At 48.0% G+C, this 15,945-nt stretch overlaps 3 protein-coding genes across 4 annotated transcripts in view; 2 read left to right on the top strand and 1 right to left on the bottom strand.

Moving 5' to 3' along the window:
• C18H18orf32 (chromosome 18 C18orf32 homolog) overlaps positions 1-15,945 on the bottom strand; it is an 88,225-nt gene that overhangs the window by 71,711 nt on the left and 569 nt on the right. The gene's annotated exons all lie outside the window — the stretch shown is intronic.
• On the top strand, positions 4,864-6,298 carry LOC126941320 (calpain small subunit 1-like). The gene has a single exon (XM_050767774.1). It carries the CDS (start codon positions 4,993-4,995, stop codon positions 5,902-5,904), a length of 912 nt encoding a protein of 303 aa, XP_050623731.1. The 5' UTR covers positions 4,864-4,992; the 3' UTR covers positions 5,905-6,298.
• The window catches only part of LIPG (lipase G, endothelial type), a 29,437-nt gene continuing 25,330 nt past the window's right edge, over positions 11,839-15,945 (top strand). Inside the window, exon 1 of one of the 2 annotated variants that reach the window (XM_050767760.1) lies at positions 11,839-12,383. Coding sequence is in view for 1 of the 2 variants with exons in the window: in XM_050767759.1 (XP_050623716.1) it covers positions 13,228-13,324 (97 nt within the window). In the remaining variant the exon portion in view is untranslated. Of the gene's footprint in view, positions 12,384-12,954; positions 13,325-15,945 lie in introns of those variants that run through there. The other variant, XM_050767759.1, reaches the window with a different exon arrangement.

The raw sequence follows: 15,945 nt of genomic DNA, 5'->3' as shown, positions 1-15,945 counted from the left end.
ATTTTTTGAGATTGGGAAGACAGAGGCGGGAGTAGATTTCTGGGGATAATCACTGATTCCGTTTCGGACAAGATGCATTTGAGATGCTTTTCATGTATGTAAGGGAATAGGCAAGTATGGGGTTCAGGGAGGAGGTTCAGGCTGGAGGTACAGATTTGAGAACAACATAAAGATGGCTTTGAAAGCATGAAAGTAGATGAGATTATCAGAGGAGTGGTTTTAGGTAAACAAAAATGAAGAGGTCCATGGACTGAACCCCAAGCTCTCCAGCAACAAGGAGTCTGTGAACAGAGGAAACTGAGATGAGGGATCAGGGAGAGAGGAGGGAAATCAGAAGGGGCTTCAGGAGGAGGGAGTGGTTCATGAGCAGGGGGTAAGAGCAGAGGATTGTGGCTCAGTGGAGGCCACGGGGGACTTTGATGAGAGTGGTTGGGGTCGGGGGAGAAGCTGCCTGGAGCCTAATAGGAGGTAATAGGGAAAAATTGGAACCAGGGAGCACAGAGGACTCTTTAAAGGAATTTTACTTTAAAGGGAAGTAGAAAAGTCTAGAGAAGGAAGTTAATTGTATTTTTTTTAAAGAGGGAGAAATTATAACTGACTTGTATGCTGATGGGAATGATCCAGTAGACAGCAAAAAATAGTTGGAGTGGTGGCCTTGCATAAGTGAGAGGGGATGGAATCTGGTGTGTAAATGGAGGGGGTGTGAGTTTAGATAGAAGCACAGACAGTCTGAACAGGAAGGGAGGCCGAGGACATGGTACAGATACAAATAGTTGGATGGGTATGATAGAGGAGGAGGCTCATGGATGTTCTCTTCTGGTTGTCTTATTTTTCTAGTGCAATATGAAGTCAGGTCATCAGCTGAGGGTGAGGATGGGAGAGATGATGGAGGTTTGAGGAGAAAGAAGATGTGAGAGCATTGTCTAGAAGGAGGAGTAGATGGGGTACGTAGTCCAGGGAAATAGAATTTTATTGCTAGGCAGAATTAAAAGACCTGTTGAGGTTAGTGGTCATTAACTGGATTTAGCAGTGCTTTTTTCAGTTTGTTCTGCTTTGGTGGTATAGGTACCAGAATACGTGAAAAACTGGATTTAATCAAGAGTTTGGTGGTTTGAAAAAGTGTACCTGAGGAACCATATGCCCTTGCCATTTTGGGGTGGGAGGTTGGATAGGATAGTCATTTTTATTAACTGTTTTATTGTGTTTATTGGTCCATTTAGATATTCTATATCTTCTAGCGTCAGTTCTTTATCACATATTTTACTAGAAAATGGACCATTTTGGATCAGGTTTTTTTTTGTTTGTTTGTTTTGTTTTGTTTTTTTCCCCCACAGAACTTTGGAGATGCCCAGAGCATTTAAAATTGAACTTCACTTGGTGATCTAGGCCTCCAGTCTGCCATTTGTCCTGCCCTCTTCCAGTCTGTGGAAGTGACTGGAGAGAGAAGCATGTCAGCAGGTGGGCTGCATGGTGTGCTCAGCTGTGTTTCATCAGTACAGTGCTGGCTACAGTCCTGTCCCTGGGAGTGAAGCAGGATAGGTAGTCAGGGAAGTGACCATGTTCTTGGGAGTCAGCAACCGCAACGATCATACAGCCAACACAATAAGCCTCAGCATTTGCATTGTAACTGAGGTCATTCAAGCAAAGCTATCTTCAGTACAGACTTTCCCCTCTAGAAAGCATGTACATTTTGATTTTTACCTGTCCTCAGAATGACCCTTTGTTCATTATAATAGTAAAAGACACACCCCTGGGTGGAGATTTAAGATGCTAATGAGACATGTGACATATGAACAAATATGTATGGCTACTGCACATATGCACCCAGAGGACCTCCCAGAACGTTTCTACTAGCAACACCTTTTCCCACCTTATGAATAATCATGTAAGACATCAGAAAGGGAGTCCCCTAGTGCCAGCTTTGCTGTCTCATCCTTACATACAGCCTCCTCTGAACTCTCTCAAGGTGTACTGTTGTATTAGTCCATTCTTACTCTGCTATGAAGAAATACTCAAGACTGGATAATTTATAAAGAAAAGAGGTTTAATTGACTCACAGTTCTGCATGGCAGGGGAGACCTCAGAAAACTTATAATCATGGCGGAATGATTTTGTGTATAGGACAAATAGGAGAAGAATATTAATCTGGTAAATTAAAATAACACTCTGGGCTGGGTGTGGTGGCTCATGTCTGTAATCCCAGTACTTTGGGAGGATCACCTGAGGTCAGGAGTTCAAGACCAGCCTGGTCAACATGGCAAAACTCCGTCTCTACCAAAAATACAAAAATTAGCCAGGTGTGGTGGCACGTGCCTGTAATCCCACCTACTTGGGAGGCTGAGGTGCGAGAATTGCTTGAACCCGGGAGGCAGAGGTTGCAGTGAGCGGAGATCATGCCACTGTATTCCAGCCTGGGCGACAGAGTGAGACTCCGTCTCAAACAACAACAACAACAACAACAACAACAACAAAACACTCTGAGCTGAACCACTCTGGTATATTTTGTTTTTTATAGGAGTGGGGATGGTGGGGTGAATGGAGCCTGACAACCACTCCCTGAGCCTCTCATAATATGGCCAATTACCATGCACGACCTCTCCCAAAAGAAATGTGCCAGGCCTGGCTGGTCTCTCAAGTAAATCCCTCTGAACTCCCCCAAATGCTGGTTAAAGCTAATGTTTCACCTGCTTCTTGCCTATATAAATACAGGAGAAAAACACGACCATGCGTGAATAGCATGCATGAAGTTGCATGAAAATAAATTATTCAGTTTCCCCTAGATGTCTTCTGAATGGAAGACTTCAAGAAATTGGAACTCATGATTTGCAAAAGAGGGGAAACATAAAAAGTAAAGAAACCAGGCAAGGCATGGTTTCTTTACCAGTAATTCCACACCAGTAATTCCAACGCTCTGGGGCTCACACCAGTAATTCCAACGCTCTGGGGGGTCGAGGTGAGTGAATCCCTTGAGCTCAGGAGTTCAAGACCGGCCTGGGAAACATGGTGAAACCACATCTCTACCAAAAAAAAAAAAAAAAACAAAAACCTGACTGTGGCAGAGTGAAACCATGTCAAACAGTAAAAAGAAACAATGAAAGAAACAATGAAAGAACGAAAGGAAAGAAAGAAAGAAAGAAGAAAGAAAGAAAGAAAGAAAGAAAGAAAGAAAGAAAGAAAGAAAGAAAGAAAGAACAAGAAAGAAAGAAAGAAAGAGAAAGAACCCGAAATACACCTATCAGAAGCTACCTTCAGCATTCAGGAGAGCTGAGGTCATACTGCAAGTGGAGATTTCAATTTAGGCTCAGTCACCTTGCTCTGTAGTCTCTCACCCGGTGCTTCCCAGACTGTGTTCCTGGAGAATTCTGATCCCTCATGTTAAAAGAAAAACTTCAGCCAAATTAAATTTAAAGGAGTTTAACTGAGCAATGCATGATTCGTGAATTGGGCAGCCCTCAGAATCACAGCAGATTCAGAGAGGCTCTAGGGATGCCTCGTGATCAGAACAAATTTACAGGCAAAAAAAAAAAAAAAAAAAAAAAAAGTGATGTACAGAAATTGGAAGGGAGGTACAGAAACAACTGGATTAGTTACAGGTTGGTCTTTGCCTTATTTGAACACAATTTGAACACTCAGCAGTCTATGAGTGGTTGAAGTGTGGTTGCTGGGATTGGCCAAGACTCAGCTATTGTTACAGGCACATACTCCTAAATTAGGTTTTCAATCTTGTCTACCTATTAAGTTAGGTTATGGTTTGTCCGCGAGCGGATCACGAGGTCAGGAGTTCAAGACTAGCCTGACCAACATGGTAAAACCCTGTCTCTACTAAAAATACAAAAATTAGCTGGGCATGGCAGCGCACACCTGTAATCCCAGCTACTTGGGAGGCTGAGGCAGGTGAATCACTTGAACTCGGGAGGCAGAGGTTGCAGTGAGCCAAGATTGCATCACTGCATTCCAGCCTGGGCAACAGAGCGGGACTCCATCTAAAAAAAAAAAAAAAAGAAGTAGGGGTCCTTCTCAGGCCATGTTTAGTTTGCTGTAACACTCACTAAACTCTTTGTGGGGTGAGGGTTCTGTGGTCAGATCAATTTAGTAAAAGCTGAAAATTCTGTCCCTTTCTTGGAGATTCACAACACACTTCATTTATGTAATCATGTAATAAGCTCCTTCTATCTGCCAGGCTTTATTTTGGGGTCTGGGAGAATGGTAATAAAGGAAAGCAAATGCAGTTGCTGCTTTCATGGATTTTTTACCCTAATCGGGAGATGGATATTAACCAAATAGCCAAACAAATAATGTATAATTACAAACCAAGGTAAGTTCTACAAAAGAAAGGAATATGCTTATAGGAAACCTAGGCAAGGGTTCAGAAAAAGTGACTTTGAGGAAAGGATGCAAACAGATATCTGAAGCTTGCAGAGTTAGCATTAACGAGGCCAACGACCAGATCTTGAGGCTTTAGGATGTCCAATAAAAATATACTGTGATTGGCCGGGCACGGTGGTTCACGCCTGTAATTCCAGCACTTTGGGAGACTGAGGCAGGAGGATCATGTGAGGTCAGAAGGTCAAGACCAGCCTGACCAATATGATGAAACCCTATCCCTACTAAAAATACAAAAATTAACTGGGCCTGGTGGTATGTGCCTGTAATTCCAGCTACTAGGGATGCTAAGACAGGAGAATCACTTGAACCCAGGAGGCAGAGGTTGCAGTGAGCCAAGATCGCGTCATTGCACTCCAGCCTGGGCAACAAGAGCAAGACTCTGTCTCAAAAAAAAATTTATATATAAATATACTGTGATCCACATATGTAATTATAATTTCTCCAGCAACCACATTATAAAAAGTGAAAAAAGCAGTGTCAGACCCGAGAGTTGCGGCCTGAGTCACCGGCCCCGCCCTCTGGAGCCGGACGCTGCGGGAGGCCCGGGAGCGGCAGCGGAACGGACTCCCAGACCTCAGGACACGTGAGGTGCAGTGAGTCGCAGCCATGTCCCTGGTTAACTCGTTCTTGAAGGGCGGCGGCGGCGGTGGCGGGGGAGGCGGGGGCCTGGGTGGGCGCCTGGGGAATGTGCTTGGAGGCCTGATCAGCGGGACCGGGGGCGGCGGCGGCGGTGGTGGAGGCGGCGGTGGCGGCGGTGGAGGCGGTGGAACTGCCATGCGCATCCTAGGCGGAGTCATCAGCGCCATCAGCGAGGCGGCTGCGCAATACAGCCCGGAGCCCCCGCCCCCACGCACACATTACTCCAACATTGAGGCCAACGAGAGTGAGGAGGTCCGGCAGTTCCGGAGACTCTTTGCCCAGCTGGCTGGAGATGACATGGAGGTCAGCGCCACAGAACTCATGAACATTCTCAATAAGGTTGTGACACGACACCCTGATCTGAAAACTGATGGTTTTGGCATTGACACGTGTCGCAGCATGGCGGCCGTGATGGATAGCGACACCACAGGCAAGCTGGGCTTTGAGGAATTCAAGTACTTGTGGAACAACATCAAAAGGTGGCAGGCCATACACAAACAGTTTGACACTGACAGATCAGGGACCATTTGCGGTAGCGAACTCCCAGGGGCCTTTGAGGCGGCAGGGTTCCACCTGAATGAGCATCTCTATAACATGATCATCCGACGCTACTCAGATGAAAGTGGGGACATGGATTTTGACAACTTCATCGGCTGCTTGGTCAGGCTGGACGCCATGTTCCGTGCCTTCAAATCTCTTGACAAAGATGGCACTGGACAAATCCAGGTGAACATCCAGGAGTGGCTGCAGCTGACTATGTATTCCCGAACTGGAGCCCCAGACCCACCCCCTCACCGCCTCGCTATAGGAGTCACCCGGAGCCTCGGTCTCTCCCAGGGCCCATCCTGTCTGCAGTCACATCTTTGTGGGGCCTGCTGACCCACAGCTTTTGTTCTCCCAGTACTTGTTACCCAGCTTCTCAACATCCAGGGCCCAATATGCCTGCCTGGAGTTTCCCTTGACTCTAGAACACTCTAACAAGCTCTGTCCAAGGGTCTCCCCACTCCCACCAGGCCCTGCACACACCCGCTCCGTAACCTCTCCCCTGTATCTGTGCCAAGCCTAGCATTTGTGATGCCTCCATGCCCAGAGGGCCCTCTCTCGGTTCTGGGAGGATGACTCCAGTCCCTGCCCGCCCTGGCACACCCTTCATAGTTGCCACCCAGGCGGCCAAGCTCCAGACCGTGCCAGACCCAGGCGCCCCAGTGCCTTTGTCTATATTCTGCTCCCAGACTGCCAGGCCCAGGAGGAAATAAACACGACCTGGTTGCTGGAAAAAAAAAAAAAAAAAAAAAAAAAAAAAAAAAGTGAAAAAAAGGTGAAAACAATTTTAATAATATATTTTACCTAACTCAGTCTGTCCAAGGTATTATTTCAATATGCATTCAACATAAAAAATATTAATGTAAGAATTTACATTCTTTTTTTTGTCTTAAGTCTTCAAATCTGGTGGGTATTTTCTGCTTATGGCACATCTCAGTGTAGACTAGCCATGTCTCAAATGCTCATAAACCACAGGTGGCCCATGGATGCTGCATTTGATGACAAGCATCTAGAGAAACGGGTGGCAGGGCCACTGTGGCAGGAAGGCAGAGGGACGAGGGTGTGAGGTGCTGCCCTCACCTGGGCCAGTCCATGGAAGGTGGTGTAGGCATGTTAAGAATCTTGACCTTGAAGCTGAGCCACTGATGGCATAAAACATATTAAAAGTCCTGAGAAGGCCGGGCGCGGTGGCTCAAGCCTGTAATCCCAGCACTTTGGGAGGCCGAGGCGGGTGGATCACGAGGTCAGGAGGTCGAGACCATCCTGGCTAACACGGTGAAACCCTGTCTCTAATAAAAATACAAAAAAAATTAGCTGGGCATGGTGATGGGTGCCTGTAGTCCCAGCTTCTTGGGAGGCTGAGGCAGGAGAATGGCGTGAACCCAGGAGGCGGAGCTTGCAGTGAGCCGAGATCGCACCACTGCACTCCGGCCTGGGCGACAGAGCGAGACTCCGTCTCAAAAAAAAAAAAATAAAACTCCTGAGAAGTTCTGCAGTGAAAAAGCCCATTCTTGCTTGTCTAACTCAGTGTTCCCACTTTTATTCCATGTAACACCTAACAATGTCCTAGGGTCACACATTGGGAAATGCTGCTCTAGTTGACTACACTTAGAGGAAGTCTTGCTGCTAATATAAACTTAAGCAAGAGCTGGTTACGGTGGCTCACGCTTGTAGTCTCAGATACTGGGGAGGCTGAGACAGGAGGATGGCTTGAGGCCAGGAGTTCAAGACCAGCCTGGACAACATAGTGAGACTCCGTCTCTATAAAAAGCAAAACAAAAAAATTAGCTGGGTGCGGCAGCATGCACCTATGGTTCCAACTACTTGGGAAGCTGAGGTGGGAGGAATGCCTGAGCTCAGAAGTTCAAGGCTGCAGTGAGCTATGATCAAGCCACTGTACTTCAGCCTGGGAGATAGAACAAGATGCTGTCTCAAAAACAAACAAACAAACAAACAAAAAAAAACCCCAGAACCCCCCCCCCCCCTTCAAAACCCTTAAGCAGTTGGAGGTTTCAGGCCTCTCAACTTATTGAGGGGATAGCGAGGCTATATGTTATCCAGACCTAAGACCAGGTAAGCATAGAGATGCTGCCTGGTGGAAACTTGGCATTCCCTTTCTAAACTTTGTAGGCAGCAAATGACGCAAGAGAATCCAAGTGCTAGCCAAGAGTCAAAAAGTAAGGGCTTTGCACTTGGAATTCAGAGTGTGAGTAAATTGTGCATTCATTTATATTTGTCATTTCTTTTTGAGTTTCTACAGCACGTAGCACAATGGCAGGAATGTGTTAGGTGAGTATTTGAAGGGGTCATGTTTGTGTTCTTTTTTTCAGGCAATGGTATGTCTTTATTTCACGTCCTCCGCTAAGTCTGGTCCTCTCAGTCCTTCATCATCTCTTCTGTCTTTGAATGGGGAGAGGCCATGGGAAAAGCACTGATCTTGGAATTAGAGGCTGGGTGCCATGGCTTACACCTGTAATCCCAGCGCTTTGGGAGGCCCAGTCAGGAGGATCGCTTGCCCAGGAGTTTGAGAACAGCCTGGGCAACACAGCGAGACCCTGTCTCTACAAAAAACATAAAATAAGGTCAGGTGCGGTGGCTCACGCCTGTAATTCCAACTCTTTGAGAGGCCGAGGCAGGTAGATCACCTGAGGTCAGGAGTTCGACACCAGTCTGGCCAACACGGTGAAACCCCGTCTCTACTAAAAATACAAAAATTAGCTTGGTGTGTTAGTGTGTGCCTGTAATCCCAGCTACCTGGGAGGCTGAGGCAGGAGAATCTCTTGGACCCTGGAGGTGGAGGTTGCAGTGAGCTGAGATCTCGCCATTGCACTCTAGCCTGGGGGACAGAGCAAGACTTCCTCTCAAAAAAAAAAAAAAGAAAGAAAAAAGAAAATAAATAGCTGGGCATGGTGGCAGGCACTTGTAGTCTAGCAGCTTGGGAGGCTAAGGTGGAAAGATCACTTGGGCTCAGGAATTTGAGGCTGCAGTGAGCCATAATTTTGTCATTGCACTCCAGTCTGAGTGACAGAGTGAGATGCTGTCTCAAAAAAAGAAAAAAAAAAAAAAGGAATTAGTAACCCAAGTTTGTGTTCCATCTCTGCCTTTTTACCAACTGTGTGACCTTGAGTAAGTCAGTTAATCTGGCTGGGTCTTGGGATCATGATCTGTAAAGTGAGACAGTTGTACTAAATGATCTCCAAGGTTTATTTTAGTTTTAATACTATAGATCTATGCTGTCCAATATAGTAGCAACCAGCTACATGCGGCTATTGAGCCCTTGAATATGCTAGTCAGAACTGATGTGTGCTATAAGTGTAAAATACACACTGGATTTCAAAACAAAAATGTAAAATATCTCAATAATTTTTTTTATATTGGCAACATGTTGAAATGACAATATTTGGATATGTTGGGTTAAGTGAAATATATTAATTTCTTTTTAAAAATGTTTTTACTTATTTATTTGGGTAGAGATGAGGTCTCCTTATGTTGCCCTAGCTGGTCTCAAACACCTAGCCTCAAGCCATCCTCCCACTTTGACCTCCCAAAGTGCCAGGATTACAGGCGCACCCAGCCACTTAATTTTAATTTCATGTATTTCTTTTTACCTTTATAATAGGGTTACTAGGAAACATAAAATTATATATGTGCTGCTAGGGACTGAATTGGGACCCCCTCAAATTCCTATGTTGAAGCTCTAACTCCCCATGATGTATTTGAAGATGGGCCCTGGGGGAGATCATTAGGTCTAGATGAGGTTATGAGATGAGGCACCATGATGGGATTAGAGTTGTTACTGGAGGAGACATCAGCATTCTCTCTCTCTCTCTGCCACATGAGGACACAGTGAGAAGGCAGCCATCTATAAGCCAGAAAGAGGGCCCTCACCAGAAACCGACTATGCCAATATCCTCATCTTGGACTTCTAGTCTCCAGAACTATGAGAAAATAAGTTTCTGTTGTTTAAAACCACTAAGTTTATGGTATTCTGTTCTGGCAGCCCAAACTGACCAAGACATGCGGGCTGTGTTATATATTTCTGTTGGACAGCATTGGTCCAGGTATCTGGGAACTCCTACATACCAGCCCGCCTTCTGGCACTTGTAACTTTCTGCATTGTGTCTATGAGAGCACAGGCATGGTCTCCAAGCCAGTGTTTCCTCCCTAGCAGCTGCTCAATAAGTTTCTGGCAATTAAGTCATTTTCTTACTTGTAAGAATATAAACAGTCTCTGGATAATGTATGTAAAAGAGGACCTCATTAAGATAATATTGGGTAACAACTGGAATCTCTGCAGGGCAGAAGAACCAGGCTTGGAGGATATACTCAGGCAGACAGCAATGTCCCAAATCCCACTGCAGACTAGTATGGGGGTGACTCCACTGCTGCACCAGAGAATCAGAGTTGGCTGCCCACTGGCAGACTGAGTATGTGCTTCCAGCCTCATTAGCTTCCAGTTCAGAGTTCGGTTGAGTTTGAATCGGGGACCAGCTGCCAGGGAGGTTGGGAAGGTGAGCAATTGCTTTTGAGCTTTTTTTAGTGGAAAGTGGGGTGTTATCATAAGCAGAAGATTTATTCCTTTAACACAGGAAGGGTCTTTAGATGCTGGGCTGCCAAATAAGGACTGGAACCCTTTCTTTGTTGCCTGAGACCTTGAAATTTTGTCTGCAACACAGCTGAAGTTCCACCAAGACTCCTCAGCTGGAACTCCTCCAGGCGAGAGCCTCTTCAGATCTCCTTGTTCTTCTGGGAAGTATGAAGCAGAACAGTTGATGTCATGCATTCTAATGCTACAATTCTAATTTCATGATGTCCTTTCAAAGTTCTTGCATGATATTTTAGTGTAGAGACACAGGAGGGCACTCTAACCAACTAGCAATAAAACATAAATGGTTTCACAGTCTTGGCCGTTAAAAAATGGATGTTGATTTGTCGAACCTGTAAAACACAGGTTTTTCTTTCTTTCAATTTATTTGTTTATTTATTTGAGACAGAGTTTCACTCTTGTTGCCCAGGCTGGAGTGCAATGGCGTGATCTTGGCTCACCACAACCTCCGCCTCCCAGGTTCACACCATTCTCCTGCCTCAGCCTCCCGAGTAGCTGGGATTATAGGGATGCGCCACCACGCCCGGCTAAGTTTTTTGTATTTTTAGTAGAGACAGGGTTTCTCCATGTTGGTCAGGCTGGTCTCGAACTTCTGACCTCAGGTGATCCGCCTGCCTCAGCCTCCCAGTGTTGGGATTACAGGTGTGAGCCACCGCGCCCGGCCAGGTTTTTCTTTTTTTTCTAGGCAGGATAACTAACTTTGCAGGACTACCTTCCAACAATACCCTGCAAAATACCCTAGCTTCCGTGGGGGTATCTCACCTATGACAAAGGCTCTCAAGACACACCCTCCACATTATCCAGTTAATGTTCTAGGGACCGTGACTGTGAGCAACTCAGAACAGGGAAGGAGTTTTTTTCTTCTGTTGTCCAGGCTGGAGTGTAGTGGTGTGATCATGGTACGTTGCAGCCCTGAACTCCTGGGCTCAAGGACTCCTTCCACCTCAGCCTTCCAAGTATTAATAGCTTGCACCACAGGAGTACCACTTTGTCTGGCTAATTAAAAAAATTTTTTTGGTAGAGATTGGGTGTCTATGTTGCCAGGGTTAGGGAAGAAGATTTTTGACTATAGCTTACCCGCTGCCTCAGCCACAAGACCGGGTTGCCAACGGCTCACATTTAAAGGCCAGTTGGCCAAATTGAACCTAGAGCAGAGAAGAGAAACCCGGTTGTCTTGAGACTTTCTTCAAATCTGCAGCCTGTCCCCATGATTCAGTTTTCCCGTCTGTAAAATGGAGATAACATTAGACCTGTCTGTATAGTTTGCTCACGAAGAGAGAGAGTGGGAACAACATAGCTGGGAGTGACATTTACCATCGCATACAGACCATTGAATTCCATACTCAAAAACTAAAGCCAGCCTGCGTCTTGTTAATGAATGATAGCACACGGGAGGGACAAAGCGTGCTCTGCTGGCAGCTGGAGTAACAAAAGTAACGAGGCGAGGTAGGAACGGGATCTGCTGGCTCCGGCTCGGTTTCCTCACACAGGTCCCTCCAGCTGGAGCCACAACAAGGGAGGAAGGGGCGCGGGGCTGCTGCGGGGCTTTTCTCTCCCCAGGCAGGGGCAGGACCTGTTCCGGGTGACTGCAGGGTTACTCGCGGTCAAGGGTATCGCCTTGAAGAGCCGGCTGGCTCCTCCAGGCTGGAGCGAGGCTGGATGGCGGGGCGCAGCCTCTCAGCCTCTCGCACCCGCCCTGCGTCCGCAGTGGCTGTTGGCGCAGCAGCCCAGCCGGTGTTCCGGGCTCAGTCCCCGCTCCCCAGCGCCAGACGCAGACTCTGGGCCAAGTTCTCCTTCCGCTCGCTGCTTTCTGCCCCAGGACCCGGATCAATAAAGGGAAAGAGAGCCGGGAGGAAATGATGGAGAACAGAGAGAAAGGAGGTGCTTGATTTCGCTCACCCAGCAGTTAGTGCTCACCGGCAGACACCGGGCGCTGGTCACGCGTCTCAGACACCAAATCTCGGCTCGCTGGTCCCTTTGAGGAGGTCGCCTGGGGTTCCCGCAGCCCTCCACCCCACCGTAGGAGAGTGCCTGCCACGAGCTCCGCGCCGCGCTAAGTGCTTTGCTACGTGAACTCCTAGTTTTCCCAACATCCCTAAGTCGCGGATACGTTATCACCCGCGTATTGCGGACGAGAGAACCGCCTCGGAGAAGCTGGCTGGCTCGCCTGGAGTTTTGCAGCTAGTGGCGGAGCCAGGATTCCGAGCAGGTACTGTGCGATCCGCCAGCGCCGGCCACAGCTCACAGCCCCTTAGCTCCGCTGGGTTATTATGGGGTCGCGCCTTCTGCACCTGTTGCGGCCTTCGCTAGGCGGGAAGGGAGGGAGAGGAGGAGGACCAAGGGGATGAGCAGGTGGCTCTCCTTTGACGGACTCCCGGCCCAGAGCGTGGGTAGACCACTCCCAGAGTGTGGCTTTGCGCCTTGGAGAGGGTGCTCTCCTTCTCCAGGGATCGCGTCCCCAGCGGACGCAGGGTTTCGGGGAAATGTCCGCCTCCGCCACTTGGGGTGGCAGGGGCGAGAGGAGGATCTGGAGGTCCGGGGGAGGGCAGTGGGAGAAAGCTGGGGCTGCTGGAGTCGCAGCTGCCGGCTGAGCGGGCTGGGGAGGAAGCGGGGCTGAGCGTGCGGCGTCCACGCGCTGAGTGTGCAGCGCTTTCATTCAAACTTTCTCCAGTCTCGGTTCCGGCGTCAGCAAGGTGTGACCAATCAGAATCCAGAGACGGGAATAAATTATGTAAATCACCATCTGGCGATGGGTCAGATGACTCCCATACTTTTAAAAACTACCTCTGTAGGAGCGTGACAGCAGCGAGCCCTTGCTTCCCTGCGGCTCAGGACGAGGGCAGATCTGGTTCTGGTGCAGGCGGTTCACATTCGCTCCCTGCCACTGCCCGCGGCTGCGTGCCGCCAAGTTTTCATTTTCCACCTTCTCCACGTCCAGCCCCCCAGCCCCTGGCCGAGAGAAGGGTCTTACCGTCCCGGATTGCTGGAAACACCGAGAGGTGGTTTTTGTTTTTAAAACTCCTGTTTCTGGGGAGGGGGTGTGGCGGGGCAGGATGAGCAACTCCGTTCCTCTGCTCTGTTTCTGGAGCCTTTGCTGTTGCTTTGCTGCTGGGAGCCCCACACCTTTTGGTCCAGAGGGACAGCTGGCAGGTAACGTGCATTTATTTTTATTCCCCCCAGTCACTTCTCTGTGCTGGGTCCCCTCTGTCTTGCTGATTCTTCAATCCCTCCTTGTTCCTATGAAATTCTTCCTTTCCCACTGTGCTGCCCATTTTCTTCTCCAGTCCACCTTGGAGTCCACTTGTCTCTCTGCGTGTCTGATGGGAGCATCCCCGGCAAGTCATGCAAAAGGCAAAGGCTGGCAGGCTGCGCTGGCTTTTGCCAGCCCTCTCACCCCCACCTCCTTCCCTCAGACCGTGCTGGTGCTGTCCAGCCAGCCGACCGGCCTGGCAGCAGCTCTGAAACCTTGTCCTCATGCTTGAACCTGGCGGTTTGAGAGGCAAGAAGGTTGTTAGAGCTCTGTCTGCTGGAGCTGCCTTTCAATCTTGTTGTAGGTGTCTTGAAAGTTCAGGTGGCAGGGTGGCTGGCTTTGGCTTGATTCGTGCTTGCAGGGAGTACCTGGTGGGTCACTTGTGCTTAGAAGCTGCAGGGCCTATTCCCCCAGGTTGCCAGCCTTTTCCTCTTCAACACTCTTGTGCTCCCCCGACTCTTCCTCTTCCCACTTTTCCTCCCTTTCCTCCTGCTGGCATTTAGCTTTTCTTCCTTTTGGGTTCCCTATGGCAGCCTTTTCCAGTGGCAGCTTGCCCTAGGGGAGCCAGAGTCAGTCAGCTCTGAGGGAGTCAGAGTCAGAGTCAGAGTCAGAGTGAGAACTAAGTCAGCTGATTAAGCAGTGGAGGGCTGGGGAGCCCCTAAACTGATCCCCATCATCTCATTTTCTAGTCTGCTGAGGTTGTGCCAAATGGTCTGTGTCCACTTATATATGTATGGGAGGGTTACTGTGAATGAATGGAAAGCTTTGCTTTACTCAACATGTTTCCAACTCTGGTGCTAACTAGAAGCATTGTCTGGGGCAGGTCTCATCTCTGGCTCCTCACCTGTAAAATGCTCAAGTTCCTTTTAACTTCTGTGTTCTGGGCCTCTGAGTATGTGTGAGTCATTTCCTCCATTCCAAAAAGTATTTACTGCATACCTACTTAGTGTCAGACACTATTCTGGGAGCAGGGGAGAGAGCAGTGGACAAAATAGATGGCAATCTCTGCCCTCGTGACACTTACATTTCAGTGGTGGGAAGACAGACAGTGCACTGATTAAAATACCAGTGGTGCTCAGTATTATGGAGAAAAATCAAGCAGAGGAGGAAGGTGGGGGATGCTGGTGGGGGAAGGTGGCACGATTTTATGATGTGGTCAGGGAAGGCCTTTCTGGAGAAGCTAACCATTGAGCAAAGAGCTAAAGGGGGTGAGAGAAGGAGCCATGAGGACATCTGGGTGAGGAACAATCAGAAAGTCCCAGAGGCTGAAGTGACCCAGGCCAAAAGTAGTAGGAATGCAGCTAGAGAACTTTGGGGTCAGAGCGGTCAGATGCTAAGAGGAAGAGTCTTTGTCCATATGCGGGTTTATCCGCAGATCAGTCTCAGGAAACCAGGAGCCTCCTTTTCTTCTAGATTTCCCCATCTGGCCTCTGCGTGAGTGGCTCTCTGGGTAGAAGGTGGGGAGTTGCTGAACTCATTATGTCCGTGGTTCAAATTTCTGCTGGTTGGGGCTTTTGTTCATTACTTTCATGACAGTTAACCTGATTTCCGCTCATGTGCATTTAGCAGCATTTTCTGGAACCTTATCCCTCTTATATCTGCTGCATTCTTCCCCCTTCCCTCTCCTTTCCCTCCACCCTCTCCACCGCTGTATCTCTTTCCTTTTGGTATCTTTTTCCTTTTGCTTCTTAACTCTGAGATAAATTAACTCCAAGATGACCATTTGGCATCTTTCCCTGCTGGGTGATAGGAGAATTTGATACTCTAACGTCCTAGCCAGTTATCCAGTGATGCATCCCAGGATGGCTGAAAGAGCACTGGGTGGGGTCCATTTATGACTTTCTGAAACAGTGTCATGATGACAGCACCTACCTAGTGTTAAGCCACAGGGGCCATCAGTGACATGAGCTGCACTTTGGGAGCAGGGCCGTCTCCGAGGTGGCACTGTGCCTGAGCAGTAAAGCTGGAAGGGGGGATTTTTGTTGCTTTTAGGAGTTTCTCCATGGCTTTAGTCATTTACTTAACAAACCAGATGAATGCCTGGCACATGCCACCATTAGAAAGGGCACTGAGGATGCCTGAGGTTCCCTAGATGGGAACACTAGGGGAAGCCTATTTTCCAGCAGGTCAACAGCCTCTTGCCTCCAATTCCAAAATCCACAATCTCTCAAAATTGGAAAATGCATTTGGTAACTTGTTTGGCAGCAAGACCTGGCCTTACCTGATCTGAACTTATTTGGCAGCAAAAAGCCTGAGATAACAGGAGGCTATTGGTTATCTTTATGTTTGCCCTCAAATGTGAGTGGTTATGTATTTCTCTGCAGAAATTTTAGGGTGTTTGATCCAGGGCGAATAGCCCAGGCCCCACTGAAAGCATCATATAATATATGGTGTATGCTCCATAATGCCTTTCTAAAATCTGAAAACTTCTAAATTCTGAAACTCACCTGGTTTCAAGCATTTCAGAAAAAGAATTGAGAACCTGTTATCTAAAAGTAGGAAGGAAGTAGAACTCCTTTTG

This window comes from Macaca thibetana, chromosome 18 (assembly GCF_024542745.1).
Source record: "Macaca thibetana thibetana isolate TM-01 chromosome 18, ASM2454274v1, whole genome shotgun sequence".
Lineage (NCBI taxonomy): Eukaryota > Metazoa > Chordata > Mammalia > Primates > Cercopithecidae > Macaca > Macaca thibetana.
Note: the sequence above shows the minus strand (reverse complement) of the source record. Positions and strands in the feature narration are given on the sequence as shown.

Bases quoted from the DNA above. Each gene is read 5' to 3' on its own strand.
- LOC126941320 (XM_050767774.1), top strand. From the start codon at position 4,993: ATGTCCCTGGTTAACTCGTTCTTGAAGGGCGGCGGCGGCGGTGGCGGG.